This window comes from Hippocampus guttulatus, chromosome 23 (assembly GCF_054856545.1).
Source record: "Hippocampus guttulatus isolate MCC_2025c chromosome 23, RoL_Hgut_1.0, whole genome shotgun sequence".
Taxonomy (NCBI): Eukaryota; Metazoa; Chordata; class Actinopteri; order Syngnathiformes; family Syngnathidae; genus Hippocampus; species Hippocampus guttulatus.
In genome coordinates this window covers 4,984,646-5,001,936 of record NC_141283.1, presented here as the reverse complement: position 1 = coordinate 5,001,936, position 17,291 = coordinate 4,984,646, and the positions used below count along the sequence as shown (strand labels likewise).

The 17,291-nt window shown below is 43.1% G+C and overlaps 1 protein-coding gene across 1 annotated transcript in view; it reads right to left on the bottom strand.

Moving 5' to 3' along the window:
- LOC147185845 (NBAS subunit of NRZ tethering complex-like) overlaps positions 1–17,291 on the bottom strand; it is an 86,298-nt gene that overhangs the window by 9,766 nt on the left and 59,241 nt on the right. Inside the window, exons 45-50 of the mRNA XM_086104472.1 lie at positions 15,820–16,166; positions 13,703–13,945; positions 11,479–11,681; positions 10,687–10,776; positions 9,665–9,848; positions 1,026–1,162 (exon numbers count right to left, since the gene is read on the bottom strand). Coding sequence (XP_085960598.1) covers positions 1,026–1,162; positions 9,665–9,848; positions 10,687–10,776; positions 11,479–11,681; positions 13,703–13,945; positions 15,820–16,166 — 1,204 coding nt within the window. The remainder of the gene's footprint in view (positions 1–1,025; positions 1,163–9,664; positions 9,849–10,686; positions 10,777–11,478; positions 11,682–13,702; positions 13,946–15,819; positions 16,167–17,291) is intronic.

The window sequence follows — 17,291 nt, the reverse complement described above, 5'->3', positions numbered from 1 at the left end:
TCAAATCTAACAAAGTGATTTCCATAAAAGCCTGAAAGGGTGTGAGAAAGAAACCATTCGGTTTTTTGGTGATCACAATAAAAGGTGGATCCAAAAACTCTTAACACCAGAGGAGTACCCGTCATAAATTAGATCGCTCTGATGTCCCAAGCACGTTGCAGCCATGCTACATTTCTCGACGGCTCGTCCATCTCACATAGATGTCAGTGTTTGGTTCACAGGGCAGTGGTGAACATCAATAATGAACACCATATTCTAGCTGACAAACATCCAAACCAATTCTCATCAGGGTTTTTTGGGGGGGGTTTTTTTGGTGTGTGTGTGCTGCCATCGCGCCGCAGGGATAAACCCCCACGGTCGTCAGTGGGGTTGAAGAGGGACGTCATTACGGATCCATCGTTGATGCAACCAAACACTGCTGAGACACGCCAGCTGCTGCACGGAGACATGCACCGCCCGCCTTATCCAGAGATAAATTTCGCACCAGCTGTGGTCTAGAAATTCGGCTTTGCCCCTCAGCCATGGAAAATAACAGCAAAAGTGGGTAAACCGTGGGCTACATTTGCTTTAAAAAAATGTTTTGAAGTATCATTTCACTGCCGTAGATGTTTCAATTTGTTTACGGTCTATTCGTCACTTCATTTTTTTCAAGGTGTAAAGGGGGAGTCTTGCCCAGCTTGTCCATGGAATTCAAGCTTCTCCCTGTCTGTACTGATGAACACAGCCCAGTAGATGGCAGTGTTGTCTCGCTTTGGCTTTCAGTAGTGTTTGCGCGGAAGATTTAAGATGTGAATTGACATGTGAATTTAAGTGAAGTTAATAAATACAGTACATGTTAGTGACCAACCTTCACCCCCCCCCCCCGAACCCTCCAAAATAAAAAAAAAAGCAAAATGATTCCAACGACTATTCTGTGAATCTTGGTCATGCAAACACCTGGTAGGCTGGATTAAAGAACAGAACTGGCCGCCAAGCCTTGGTCTACACGCAGCTGCAGCAAGGAAGAAGTAATAAGCTCCACTTACACATCTTGCATGAAGGGCGGCCAAGCTTGCAGGAGCAAAATGAGCGTCTTGAAGTCCTCCCACTGGCGCGCCGCCTCCAAAAGCTGCAGAAAAAGGCTGTTGCGCTTTTCTTCGTTCTCCACGTCTTCTATCTGCACCTGGCGGAGTGGCAGGAAGGAGATCGGGTGACGTGACCTGTTTCCAAAGAAGCCGTCTCGACACCACGGATGCGGACCGCTACCGAGGTACAACAAATCAGATTGTACTCTTGAATTGTGTTGTTAAAAAGGAACTTGTGGGAAAGTGAGATGTATGGCGTCAAACCTTAATAACATTGTTGACCATCGATGCAACAGATGAAAATGTTCTTTGTCAAAGCAGCGTTCCCCGATATTGTCAGCTGGCTTCCTGCATTTTGACTGATCTTTCGAGATGCCTGGGATTTTGTGTTGTATGAAAATGCGGTATTCAGTCAGGACCAGAAATATTGGGAAATGGACAATTTTCTTTTTGGCTCAACAAAACAACAAACAAGACGTGCTTCAATTGCAGAGATTCAGCCTCAATTGGCAGACAAAGCAAAACGATGACAACTGTGTCCATGTCGCCAAATTTATGGACCTGAATGTAAGTTTGGTTGGTATATACGGTTGATGGTACTGTTTGGAGATAGCTGGTGAGGTTCATCGTCAGAGGGGTAGTAAGTGGGTTGGTTGGTAGGTACATTTGTTGGCATGCCGGTGTGAAAATTGGTCTGCACAGTTAAAAAAAAAAAAAAAAAAAAAAGTTGAGTAGCTAAGTTCTAATGTTGTTATCGGTCGATGGAGCTCAAGCAGGTTGAGTCGGCAGCAAGCTAGCTAGTTCGCTAAGTTCGAATGTTAGATATGCAAGCGGCAAGGCAGGTGGTGTAGTCGTCATTTCAGTTGCCACTTATTGTCGGCGGGTAGAGGGAAATGGACATCATAGTCCATTCATCAAGGAGTTTATTAGCAAAGAGTGCTCGCCTTTCTTTAAGTGTACCATCGTTTATCTTTACTTAACGCTGAAGGGGGGAAAATGTGGTGCGCTTCATTCATTGCTAATGGTGTTCCTCCGGACCACACGCTGCTCTAATGGATAATTAACGCCTCCTCAGTCTGGCCTCACTCTTTAATACCACTCAGTTAGCGTCACACCGCTTTGTCTCCTTTTGGGGGGAAAAGGAAAAAGAGAAAATGGATGCCGCGTGACTGCCGGCGTGTGTCATTTATCCGCCGAATCTAAATGAACACGCAGATTTGTAAGCGGCTGTTTTTTTCTTTTGTTTTTTACGTTTTTTTTTAATGTTTGGTTTTTTTTGTTTTTGGTTTGCTCAGTATATAGGCAAAGTGGAATTTAGACAGAGTGGAGAGGAAAAAAAAATGCCGGCTAGTATTGCAGGAAGCTGTTTGCTTATTCCGTTTGCCCATTTGTCGTTTTGCATTTTGCTAGCATTGATGGCCAACTATTGTCAGACAAACTATGTTTTGGTTGAGCATTTTTTTATCTGGCAAATTTGCACTGATCTGGTTTCTTGATTTGAATGTAGTTATATTATTATCGTTACTAGACATATACATTATTTTACTGTGCCATATAATGAAAATTAATTTATACTATTTATTGTTGTTTTTCTAATGATTCATTGAAGTATTAGTTTTTAAGAGAACAAAATGTGAGCTTGTAATGATACATAAAACGGACGTTTTTTGGAATATTGCATTTTCCATTTAAAATTAAACTTTATTGACACAATATTTTGTTCTCAGAATACAGTGATAGGGTTCAATCTTGGTCCCTCAACCCCATAATTGCAAAAATTTGCTACTATTTGAATTTGTTTCCCCATAACTTTGCAACTTGAGACTCCGAACATAAAGTTAAGAATAAAACTGAGCGATTCGCTTTATTGTAACATAAAAACAAATCTCACGTCAATTTTTTTTCCTCCGAACGTCTTGTTTTCCTTCAAATTAGCACAACTTTAGCACACACTCAGTCTATGCTTCCGCAAATAGAAGCTGCTCGTCTAGTTGCAACGCCCTAAAGTAGCGCTGCCTCTGGTTGTCAAGGTAACGAGAGCCAGACTTGTCATTGGATCAGCTGCAACTGGAGACAGATTTAATCCGGAGCTATTTGACGCATTTTAACAAAAGTCAGTCAGGGAAAGATTCTTAAAACAGCAGGACACTCTTTTCAAAGGTGAAAAAAAAATGCAGAGTACGTCTTCTTTAAATGCACGTTAATGGTCTTAAAGTGCTGAGGAGAGAAAACTAGGAAAAGATTCAGTGTCTTGCTGCCCCTTTTTTTTTCTCCTTAGTCCGAGCACTAATTTGGTGCATACCCCGAGGATTTGCAGCATTGTACAATGTTAAACGAGCAAAGTGGGATGAAAGTGTGCATGCTAATGAGGCGGCTGGCACAATTAAAAGGCTGAATATAAAATCAAGACGGGACTCTTATTGTTTGAGGTGGAGTCGGGACAAATAAAGAAAATGCTTGAAGAATTAATGATAGCTATCTACGCCAAATTTACATAAGTCATCGCTTAATTACACTCGGAGAAACAAATGAGGTCATTGCGTGTCATTACTTGAAATAATTCTCCATCATTACCTGAACGTTAATCAAGTGAAAAGTCGAGAACGTTGAAACACTTCCATGTCATAAAAAGTCGGATGATTACCTTTTGCTAAATGCATGCTGTGTTTGTATCACAAATTACAATAAGAGCCTCACTTGGTATTAAGTGGACGTTGACCGGTTACTTTTCTCCAAAGTTTACATTTAGGAACTAAACACATGATCATATTACATTGATGAAGTTCGACTAGTTCAAATAAAATACTTTTTTTTTCAATCAGATTTTGTGAAGAAGTGGTCAGCACAGATGACAATGTAGGTCTGAAGATTATGATAATTTGCGTCTGATGATGAAAGAGTACCATTGGCCACGATGTAAGGGTTCATGCATTCACATTTATATTCAATAGAAATGTGGAAAATCCTTAAGAGATACGCCAGTTCGACACTCCACAAAGAAATGTTATTAATAATCCAGCAAACGTGAATGATTGAAAAAAAAAAAGCCACATTTATGTGACAAGTCTTCAAATATTGCCCCCCTGAAGTCCCATTCCACACGCTTGCTGTCAGTTAGGTCAAACTTTTTTTTTTCCGCAAATATAAATAAATAGAAACCATCCGTGCTCTTCTGTCTTCCCTCTGCGTGACGTGCGCGCACTTTCGGCTAACAACGACGGGCTCTAAAGCGCTCGCTTTAGAGGGAAGATGCATTTTCGCGGTGTCGACATAGCTAGCTAGCTAACTGCATTGCCCAAATAAGGTGACTAACTGCTGATGCGGTACCAAGGCAATCAAGTTCTTAATTAGTTACTACATCTCCACAACTGAGACTTGAATACTTGTTGCACATTTTCAGTAACGAGTAATGTATTTACAGCAGCAGTGGCCAACCTGTGGCTCGCGAGCCGCATGCGGCTCTTTGGCTGCTTCCATGCGGCTCCCGGGCTTTCGCACGACAATTGTGGAAAACGCCTCGGCGATGGCGCCGCCATTCAAACAACGGTGCTTAATACACAGAACGTCAGCCTGTCATCAATCCCGTTACTTGATTGACATAGAGGGAAACCAATCAGATGACTGAATCACCGCTCATGCGCAGACAACGGCGCTAAGTGCTAAGCTAGTCAGCGAATTACCTCTGTTTTTAGGGCAGGGGTGTCCAATACGTCGATCGCAATGTGTGTGTGTGTGTGTGTCTCTTTGCAATAACAGTAAAAAAATTGGCTCTTAGTCTCTGACTGGTTGGCCACCCCTGATTTACAGTATCAAGAAAATAAATCTTGGAATTCACTTTCCGGCGTCTTTAAAATGATTTCAACATTGTGTGGATACACAGTAGTCTAGCATGATCGGCTCTTGAAAGTTAAGTTAAGGCCATTTACCTTCTCTATTTGTCCTTGACCCGCGCGACAGAGAGAAGCAGCGGAAGGAAGGAGGCCCCATTTGGGCTTGTCAGTGTGCATCGGCTAGGGAGCGGCGTCGATGATTTGGGCTTTTTCCACCAGCTCATCAATATTCATCTACCCGCTGCGGCTAATGTCCCGAGCGGCGGGCGGGAATGAAGTTGTAGAGGTCGCACACTTCGCACGAGAGAAAAGACAACGGGCAGGAGAAAGAGGGAGAGCAATGTTGAGGATTTAAAAGAAAAAAAACCCCCCGATAAGAGACTACATGAGACACAAACAAGAGAAGGGCAAAAAAAGCCTCAGGGCCAGCGGGATGTTGCGTTCTGGAGGTTTATCGCCGCGTCAAAGAGTGTAGCCGAAACACGCACAGAAATTCACATCGTGCGCATGGAAAATATCCTGTCTGCTTTCTACTTTTGACTTGAGCAGCACCTTTCCTAGCCTTGCAGCGCAGACTTTTATAAGTATCCTATGGAGAAAAAAAATACAATGTAGGAGGGGAACACTCCATATCCAAAAAGGTATTTAAACACATCGACAAATATATTTAAAGCGTGTCGTAATGGGAAGGCGTGTGAGAGTCTTTCGAAAATGATGGCGCAGTTCATGGAATCATGGTGGATGCCATGTAAAAAAAAATAATAATAAATAAAACGTTCAACGAGAGCCATTCGATGACTCGGTGCCGCTCACGCTGCCTGTTTTGTTGTACATCCGTAAATAAATCATTTTGCCTTCACAATGCCTTTCTCAGTCTTGTTTTTGTTGTTTTATAATTTGAAGTGTCACAGAAACAAAACATATTAGCATAAAAGTAAGCCTTCTGATCGACATGCTCGTTTCTTTTCCGCAACAAACTCCGTCGCTCCGCTTTTGGGTCAGGAACGATTGTTTCTTTTCGGTTGGTTGGGTGTTTATATTGTCACGGCTGCCGGTCGTCCGCGGCGAAGCTGAGGGGCACTTGAAATGGGTGTCGGGGTAACAAAGTGTGGACCTCAAGGTGAAACCATATGAAAAGAAGAAAACAGATTGAAAATACACACCTCCCGGCCGCCAACACACACGCCTGCTTGACATGAAAGCTCGGCCCACAAAATATCAATATTAAACACACACACACACACACACACACACACACACACACACACACACACACACACACACACACACACAGTATATTTGAAAATGAAGCCCATTTGGAGCCAGACTGCGCTGTCCTTCATCATGCATGCGGCCTTCCCGGTGGGGTTGGGGGGGGGGGGCTGTCCCATGAATATTCCATCAGTGAGGAAAAAAAGGTCAAAGAGAAAAGGAACGCTCCGAGCGAGGCGTTTAATTTACTTACGACCGGCGTGCGATCGCTGAGGAGCACAACACCGGCAAAAATTCTGGGCAAATCTGGGTGACACAATCTCTTTCTGAATGTTTTCAGTTCCTGTATCGACGGCTTGTTTAGCCAAATCGACAAATGGACGGATGGATGGCCGGTGTGCGGATGATAAAGAATAGATGAGCTAAATGTATGATTACTCTCGTCGCGAACAGCTCCGGGTCGTCCCGTCGCGAACATCTCCGGGTCGTCCAGCGACTGAAATTATTGACTTACCACAGCTGCTCAGTCAAAGTTCGTTTTTGATTCAAATGGGGCGAGCATTAGGCCTAACTCATCAAACCTAAACAACAAGTGTTCCCCGTCATACTCATGGCACATTGTTCTTCCAACTGGAATGATTTCAACTCCTCCTCGGGCTTTTTGTCTTTTTCGCCTTATTTCCACTCCTCCTCACTCTGCTCTCGTTTTATTGCGCTGCTCCCGTTTTTTATTTTACAGAGTGAATCATCCACGGTGGTGACCGGCTAGATGACAAGAGGCGGTCTCTCCAGGCTATAAGCTTGAAAACTAACTAAAGTGTTGGCTGCAGAAGACCGCCTGAGGGTCACAGATGAAGTCTGCTAAAAATAAGGAAAATAACAATTTAAGGACGAGCTAGCACGACAGCGACCTGTGACGTGTTGAGAGTGGCCTCACTACCTTTGCGGTGATTATGTATCCAGCCAGCCACTTGCGGTCATTCTGAAACTGACATTACAGTTTCATACAAGAGAAAGTTTTGCTGTTAATGTTTGAATCTTTTTTTTTTCTGTCAAATTAAAATTGGTGTTCGAGGAGTTAGCACGTCTGTCTGATAACGTAGAGGTCCAGAGTTCAATTGCAGGCTCTGACCTTACTGGGTGGGTGGAGTTTGCATGTTCTCCCCATGCCTGCGTGGGTTTTCTTCGGGTACTCGGGTTTCCTCCCACATTCCAAAAACATGCATGGTAGGTTAATGGAACACTCTTGGTTGTCCCTAGGAGTGATTGTCAGTGTGAATGGTTGTTGTTTGTCAATGTGTGCCCTACAATTGGGCTTGTACCCAACCTCCTGCCTGACTGCGGGTGCAATATGCTCTAGCATGCCCGCGACCCTTATGAGGATATATTGGAAAATGGATGAATTGCAAATGAAAATGAAATCCTCCTTGGCGGAGGTAATTCTACAATCCTTCCTTTAATGTGCAAGGGTTCACACGCACGCATGTCAGTTTTTTTGTCTGCTAAATGTCACAAACAAATAAAGTAAATTATTGCCCTGGTGGGCAAAAGGGCACGTGTGGCGCACAATATAGATTAACGCGCGTGCACGCTACACTCGCGAAGAAAAGACGCGCTCCCGTCCTGACAGGGGTGACATTTTAACTGTCGCTGGTTTTGACTAATCACTCCAGATGAAGTCACAAAATCTATGCAAGGCTTCACCTCGCCGCGAGTTAAATGCTAAGTGTCGGCCTCTCTGTCGGCGTCTTGTTTTCCTGATGAGACATCAAAGTATGGCCCCTTCTTTTCAAACTGTTTTTGTCTAATACTTCTAATTAATTGTTAGTTTGCTAACTATTTTTTTTCCCCAAATGAGCAACTACAAAACTATTTTGTCAAATACGACTAACTAGTTTGAGTTGACTAAGTGACACGACAAACTCCTTAGTTAGTTTTCTATTTTTCACACTAACAAACGGCATATACTGGTTGGTTAACTAGCTAAGCAGTTTTCAAACTGAACAACTGGCTAACTAACTAGCTAGTTAACTACTTCATCAGACATGAGACTAGCATTGTTGTACTAAGCAACTAGTGATGCCTGCCTGATCCTAATAACAAAAAGCTAGCCAGCTAACCAAATGACTAGTTTGAAAGTTGACTCTGATACTACAATAACTTGTTTGCTAAGTGAACAAGTAATCCTACTAACTGATCATTAAATATACTAGTTTTCAAGACATCCAGCTAACACGCAAATTAGCTAACAGTCAACCGGCTAGCTAGCTAATTAACCAACAAAGTTACTTGCTGACAAATTTGACAAATGGACTACCTTTTGCTTAATATTACAAACCTCACTCATGACTTTATTCTTTTTTTTTTTTAAGTAACTACTTGGCCAGTGGACAACTAGCTATTTAATCCCTTTAACCATGTACTGAGCAACCATCATGACGACACACAAGATTTGTTTGTGGAGAGGTACTCTGAACATCTCTGGAGCACGCTTTAGGATGACCATCTGCTCCTAAACTGGGGAGCAGAACGGATGGAGGAACCCCCCCCCCCCCCCCCCACTCAAAGTAGAGAAACGTTATGCATTAAATCTTTCAAATGTGTCGAGAAAAAGACTGCATGCGCATTGAAAGACCTTTAACAGGAGAGAAGGTACAGAGTGTAGAACGTCCTTTCACAAAAAAAAAAAAAAAAAAGATTAATTATAACTGCTCCCTTTGGCTGTTCACTTCCACCGTAGTGCACAACTCTGTGTGTGTGTGTGTGTGTGTGTGTGCGTGAGCCTAGCAGCTATAGCGAATGGGACCACACACACACACACACACACACACACACACACACACACACACACACACGCGCGCGCGCACACACACACACACACCTGTCTACTGCTGCCAAGCGTACATGAACACCTGAATTCTGCAGACCCTTAATTAGTCAATGAAGTGACGGAATGGCCGAGCAATTTAAATGGAAATTTGAGGGAATATTGTCAGCAAAGGTTCACTTCACCATACGTTACCAAAACAAAGTCATCGTTTATTTTCTGTGCATTGTGTAGCTAGGCCTGCATTGGGGTCTTTCTCAACTTCAAACACCCCCAGCACCACAATTTCTAGAGGTAACAAAGCAACAAAATAATTTGAACTGCGTTACAAAAATAAATTGAATTTTTACTATTTTATCTTATTTTTTACATTTTAATTTATTTAGGACAGGATATTTCATTAATTTTTTTTTTGCATCATTATTTTGTGCCGCTATGCTGGTTTTCTGTAAAAAGATGTTAACTTGGTTTAAGCCAATGTTGTCCTAAACGTAAAGGCATACAAAAAGGTATCTAAAACAAATACAAACAAAACAGACAATTGAGACAATTTGGATGCACATTTTTTTCCCTGCTTCTTAATGCATCAGTGAGGTATCGGATGAGGGACTTGGAAAAGGCAGATTTCTAAAATCAAGTGACTTGCACTCAGATTCATGAGGAAAAAAAAAGTGATTGAAGATAATTATACTGTGTGTGCGTGTGTGTGTGTGTGTGTGTGCATGTGTTACCTCGGTGTGTTTGAGGACAGCTTGTGTCCTGTAGAGCAGCAGGAGACGCACATCAGCGTCGCACATGGTGAAGTTACTCTCTAGGATCTGCAGCACGGCGATGCGAGGACGCACCGGGAGCGACGGGTCGCCGCAGAACGGTCGCAGCCAGGCCAGCAGGTCGTCAGAGCTCACCATGCTGTCACTGAAAGAGTGAGATTGGGTGCGTGTCAGGTCCCATGAGAGACAGCTTTCCACACAGACTTTCTGGACAAAAATAGACCTCGCCAAGGCCACACACTCCACAACTGAATGTAATGTACCCTTGCTAATTTGGGAGAAAGAAATGAATTACTTTTTGCCAAATCTAATTAACAGGTTATCAACTATGGCAAGTGGTTGAGGCTACTCGCTAGCTTGCCATCCAACTAGTTTGCAATCGGAATAATTTGCGAGCTAACTAATTTGCTAGCTAACCAACTGAATCAATGTAGCTAACTCATTTGCTGGTGGACAAACTAGCTGGCTAGCTAATTATATCAAACAAGAATTGCTGTCTTATGCTAACTAATTAATCAACTAATTAAATAATTAACTCGATGTCTAGCAAGCCAATACCAATCATGTATTTTTGTGAAAGCCTACAAATATTTGTTTGCTTACCAAAATGCTACATTAAACTGACTGATTAAATTTTTGCTTGCTGATCAACTAGCAATCTTAGATTAAAAAAATCAACTAAAAAAATTTACAACAAAAAAGCATTTTTACACATTTAACCAACCAACCATTTGCTAGTAGGCTAGCTAATTAACTAATTGACTAGTCTCTCACCGTCCATTGTTGCATTTATCGGAATGACTAATTTGCTAGCCTACTAACTACCTAGCTAGCCCTAGCGTTCTAGCGAACCTAGTCTAATACATATTTTCAGGAACAATCTTTTCAATAGTGACAAGCATAAAAATAAACAGCGTTAACACGTCTCTGACAGTGTCAATCAAACGGTGTTTCCAATGCGTGGGCATGTGTGCACGACGTACCCCTCCTGTACACTGCTGTGCACTGCCATCGCCATGGCCTTGAGCACGTCGAGGGCTGCTGTGTGGTTTGGCAGGATGTCAGGGTCGCCGCTGAAAACAAACACACGCATACCAGAAACCAGAAAAGTGAGTGCAAAATGATGGGAATGGTCTTACATAAGAGTTCATTAAGATAAGAGGTGCAAAAGAAGATGTGTGTCGGGGGGGGGGGGGGGGACAAGCACTCAGGAAAGGAAATCAAAGTCTTTTCTTTCAGTTACCCAATTGAAATGCAACGCTGTGCAAGGAAATCAATGTATAAAAAAAAAATTATTAAAATATCATTTTGGTATTTTGAGCTTCTCACTCCTATGAGGACATTATGATTGGTTGGAATTGGTTAGCTCTTAGCTAGTTGCTAATTTGTTCGTGTTTGACGAACAAACTATCAGAAGTGTGCATTTACACTCTTCCGTCAATATCGATGGAAGGTCCGTCAGTCCGTCACTGATGGATTCAGCTTTTTGCTGGCCATCTGACAGAATAAGCGCCAATGGAAGCAATTTTGGGCCGTCCCCTTGGACCGCCACAAACTCCAAAAAAGAAACACGGCGGGCTGAATGGTAGCTTATCAATTTAATGACTTAACTCAGTAACTTAACTGAATTGTGATACCATGACTGCATTTTGTCAAAGAAGAGAGCGTTTAAAACTGGTTGACGAGTTAACTAAATACATGACCGATAATTGCTGCACCTTGATATTGTCACCAAAAAATGACCAAAAAAATAAATAAATCATATCACAGGGTACCTGAGCACAGCGACAACTCTAACCACGGCGTCCTGCAGCACACTTTTGACCGATAGGTCTTGCTGTGCCAAGGCGATGTGCAGGAGCTGGCGGATACTCTGGAGAGGCTGGCCGTCGGTCGCCATGGTGACTGCCAGTTCGTGGACCTTGGACCTCTCGGAGCGGGACAGATCGTAAAGTCGGCTGTAGCCCCGCAATTGTTCCTGGGATGGACCAGAAAGCAAACCAAAATGAAATGGAAAGGGGCATAACAGTGCCGCCATTGTACCAAATGGATATACTTAGGACCGTTTAAGCTAAAAGCAAGGAGCAGCAATACAATATGGTCTATTGTAACAACGCTTTCCCACAATGCACTTGGCTACACTTCACGGGAAAAAGGCCATCAAGGAGCCATTGCAATAAAGGCCCTACAGGCGATAAACATTTGTGGTAGTTAAAACCTCAGGGTGTAACGGCAGCCTGTCACAGGGGCGATATTCAGCGCGTTATTTTGTATTGTTTTGACGGATGGCTGTGAAGTGAAAAGAAGTGTTTTGGCCCGCAGCTCAAATGGCCAGTAGTTTTGAAGTTGCACTCGGTACGTGTCGCTCGCCTCTTGTCGTAAGTCACTCGGAAGTCTTTCGGGAAAGGGTCCAATTGGGCCCAGATGGCCGATGTGATGCTGCAGACTTTATTGTTGTCGGCCGGCTTAGAAGCATGCACGCTCCCTGACAGTCTTTACAACGGGGTCAGACGAGGCGAAAAAGATAAAAGCGGAAATAAGCAAATCTGGATCCACGTGAGTAACAAAAAGGACAATTTGATTGTTCAGCCATTAGATCGAACTGAGGACACAATGGCTTCAGAGCAGCTTTACATTGGGTGTGTATGTGGGTGTGTGGGTGTCATCACATCATATTTTGTTTTGTGAAAGGACCGTGTGTATAAAATAGCGATTAAAAAACAAAAACAAAAAAGTGGAAATCGGGGTTTCAATGTGATCAACATGCAGAGAGAGCGTGAGAGTCAGAAATGACCGTCTTTTACCCATATCTCACCGTTGCATAGCAACACTGCCAAATCATAACCTCCCTTCTTGAGTGCGTCCGCACGCGAGTGTGCACACGCAGCAACAGGAAGGTGACAGCAGGAGAAGTTGCTTCGTGAGAAAGAGCGCGACAGACGCACTCCAGCGTGGAAGGATAGAAAATCCACAATGGGAAGAGCAGCAAAAACAACAAAGAATGCCGCCAAATACGTCATAGAGGCAAGAGACAGCAGTATTTATGTGCAGTTATGTGTGTGCGTATTCAAACAATTCCCCAAAAGAACTGCAGTGATTGATGCCTTGAGATGAAAGTTTAATTTATTCCGTGACCATGCTAACAACTCAAAACACACTCAAATCATCTTTCCCCATTAAAATGAACGCAAATGCCATTAATCCATTCCAGGCTCTGGTAATACCCCGCAAGAATTTTATAATAAATAAAATAGAATTCTATAATATTATACTTGATAAAAACGTTGCAATAACATCATTAAATAGATAAAAAGATTCCAGCTCAAGGCACCACCGCACATCGGCAAATTTTTAAGTTATTGCATTTGAAATTATATATTATTGTAGTGATATTTAAGTCCAAATTTGTTGGTCATTCTTTTTTTTTTCACCTCAATAAACAAAATATTTAATGAATCAAAAAACTGAAATATTGAAACTTGACTATTTTAAGATGTTTTGGTCGAGAGTAAGTTGCAATTACATTGTTATATTTTATATTATTGAAAGATTATGATATGAAATTGGAAAAAGCAATTCTCAAGTGAATTTAAAAATTGGAAAACACCGAATTACAAATGCAAGACAAAAATATTAAAAATATCACTTCAATAACTCAAAATAAATCAAAATATAGAACATAAAACAGAATCTAAAAAAAGCCAATTTGGAAAATTGAAAAGAAAAACATTTGAAAAAACAAAGAATAAAACATGAATGTGAAAAAAAATGACAACAAAGAAGAACACAAAATGAGCAGAAAAAGAAAACAAAGAAACTACACAAAATAATACAAAGTGCACTGATATAAAATAAATGTCATAATAAAACAAATAAACTCAGTGTACAAAATACTAGGTATAAATGTTGTTTTGTCATGTCATTTTTGCTCAGTGCAGTGTTGATGAAGTATGTCCAGTCACGTGTGAACGTGATGCGGCAGATGCAGACGGCCTTTACCTGTGGGCTGTCTCGCAACGACGTGATGAAGTCATGACTCATCGTCTCCAAGTGGGCCTGCGACTGGTGCAGGTGGGCCAGGGCGTCGTCCAAAGTCATCGCGGCCTCTTCCGCGTCTTCCCGCTCGCTGGTCGCCTCACCGCTGGCTGTCGCTCGCCCTCCTCGCTTCTTGCTCTTTTCGGCCAGCAGCCGCAGTGTGTTGGTGGCTCGCCGGAGCACCTCGGAGCGCGCCTGGATGCTGAGCTGGAAACCAAATAGAAGGGAATGACATCAATTGATTATGAAAGATCATGTACACTCAACACTGGCCAACGCCAATGATTTGTTTCCAAATAGATTGTACACGTGTGAAGATGATGAATTTTTTTATTTTTATTTTTTATTTTTTTTTTGTGCCGTAGTTTAAGTGGTGGCATACGACCCATTCTGGCTCAGGCATGTGTCGTCCTTCACCCACTATAGGAAAAATACATTCCAAAGTCGCATCTTCCTTTCGGATAGTCCCTGGCATGGCTGCTTTAGGGTGCCCCGTTAGCCGTGAGTGTGTGTATGACACAATTAAAAAGGGTAGGAGTGAGGATAAGAGTTTAACACGTAGTTACGTGTGAGCAGAAAAACAAATGCTTGACGATGGGGTAACTTGATTGACAGTTGAGTGGGGCGTGGTCTCAGCACCTTCAGTGTACACGCCGACAGAACCTGACAATGGCGAGGGTGGCTTGATATGTCACCATTTTGATGCCTCGGTTTGCATACGGTCTTCCCCGTGTTGTCAAATTGACAAGGCATATTTATTTTCACTGTACAGGGACATTCAAGGCATTAAGAGGCAGGTAGAAACCAACAAGTGAGCAATAATAACCCCAGCAAGCTTGGGTGTGTGTGCAAGCGTGTGTGTGTGTGTGTGCGCGCGCGCGCGCGCACAGATGATAGCTACCAGCAGGGTGTGATTGATTGGATCCGGTATGAGCAAGTTAACAATTCAATAGGAAAAGAGCAGGCCTTTGGCTGCTGGGAGACTTCATTCTGTCTCAAGGAAACACACACACACACACACACACACAAACACACACACACACAAACACAGTCTAATGGTGTGAATGAATTGCACCTTTTTTTTTTCCAGCCAAAATGACCTTGCAATGAAGGTGGAATAGATAGAATGACAACACACTACAAGAGCCTCATGAGGTAAATGAATCGTAACCTTTTTTTTGGGAGTGTGGACCATCGGCCACTGGCGTTGCAGCTATCCAATATTTAAACCGTCTAAACTGCATTGCAACGTGGGAGATGTTCTTCCTTGACAATAGCATCATTTTTTTTTTTTTTGCAAAACTATCTATGTAAATTTCTCAAATTGCAGTGTTGTAGTTTTTGTGTTGCAGCGATTTGGTTTAGACGCTCGAGGTTCAATTGTCTGATGCGCGGCGGGGGAGTCATTTTTTTCAAAGCCTGTTCTGTCCAGTCGCTTTCGGCCGGGCGGCTCAGTACGCGGCGGGCCTAAAAGTGTCGAGTGGATGAGTAAGCGGCGTCAACAGTAACTACAAGCTGAAGTTTAAACATTAAAAACGCTCTCTCTCTCTCTGATGAATCATCTGAAAAGGCCAAGAGAGAGTGAGCGTTTCCCACCAATTTCTGACAAAAACATTACACCGAGTACATAAGGTCCAGTGGGCGGTCAGCTGTGCCCTCGCCCCGTGGCCTTGTGGGAAATGGAGACATCCATCATGTGTGGAGAGTACGTGTCAGGGAGGGGAGGGGGGGGGGGGCAAAAGGGAGTCAGTGAGAGGAGTCAAGGTTTCCCCCCCCTCGGAGTTGATGGAGAAAGGCGTGACAGCAGGTTTCAGGGAGATAAAGTGCAAGTTAAAGTGCGCACGGGGAGCATAGTGGAGCCTGCTGGGTGCTACACTTTAATTGGCGCTGAAAGGGGGAGAGGCAGAAATTAGCTCACTCAAGGGAGGGATGGAGGGAGGGGGGGCAAAAAAGTAGTCAGATTAGAAAAAACTGGTGGAGAGTGGAGAGCAACAGGAGGAGGAAAAACAACAGGCTGCTATAATTGTGTTACTCGAGCGCAATGAAGAAATAATGACAATTGCAAATGGGAACTTAATTACATGCGTGATGGCCTCAGTGGAGAAGGTGATATCATCCAGGAAGTGGACGGCGTGAACAGGAAGCAGCCTGTCCAGGTACTTGGCGCAGGTGTCATAGGCGTGCAGGTAGTCCTGCTCGTTGAGAGGCGGGCTCTTGAGCAGATGGGCGTCGCCCTTCCAGAACAAATTGCGCAGCCAGGTGGCGTGGATCGCACTGGCGGACAATGTCGCCCCCTGGCCAATGCCGCCGGGCCTCGGCAGCAGATGGGCCAGTTTAGAGATGGACAACACGTTCTGACTGGTCAGGACCGGTTCGAGAGCGGCCAGCGGGTCCCGGGATTCGTCCGTGAGGTGGCGGTAGTTTAAGCCTGCCACCAAATGAAAGAAATTAATTTGCCGTGTTATTGGTTTGCATATTCAAAAGGAAAGGTTAGTTAAAAATAAATACATTGTATAAAATGAGTGTGGGGACTCTTGACCATTACCAGAAATCAGGTTAAAACTATGCCTTCCCCATACCAAGTCTTTCAGAGCCTTTTTAAAACTGTTTTCCAAAATCTTGCTCTTGCGCTGTTCGCTCTTTTAGTAATTTTAGTAAGCGACGTCTTATGTCTATACTCATCTTTTAAATATCTTGAACTCTTTGTTTGTAACAGTTTTTAAATGTTATACACTTTACGATGGTTACTTGCATCTGCACAATGTAAAAAATGTTCTTTTTTTTTTCATTTGGAGCCTTGTGCAACAATGCTAGGTTAGCTTTTTTTTTTTAATATTCAAATAACAGTAATACAATATTTATATTTTCCATCTTGATGTATAGTCCCAACACAAAATATGCACGTGACTGCTGTTGTTGCTTTGCGTCATGCGTGCTGTAAAGCAGACAGACAAACGCATTAGTACGGCAGCCTGTCTGAGCTTGAAATATTCAACGGTGGCCCGCCTATGGGTGGCAGATGCACATATGCGCGCGCGCGCACACACGCATGCACACATCAAACCGTGATAAACACGCACACGCGTGCACCCACACGCACACGCCAGACAGACACAGGCAGACGCTTGAGCTGCAAAGAAGAGAGGAGGTTGCACTCATACGAATGCTCACTCCCCCGCCCACTCACACACTCAAATGTCCGTCTGTATCGTGTTGTGAGCAAAATCGCATACACAAATAGGGTACAACGTGTGCTTTTGTGTCATTCCCAACAGTGTATATTTTACATTCACATGTATTTATTCACATGTGTCTGCCCGTACGCGGGGTGCCGTCAGCCGACAATTAAACCACATTAGACTGGAAGTATATGCATTTTTAATGATGCTGGCAGGTGGGGCAGTTTGATGGTTGCGGGTGACAAATTCTGCCAAGCAACAAGCGGCCAATCATGTGGGGCATTACCGGAAAAAGAATTTTGTTCGGTTGCTTGACAATAAAAAATCAATTACATATGCTTTATATGTGTCCGGGTAATTTATAAGGTAAATTA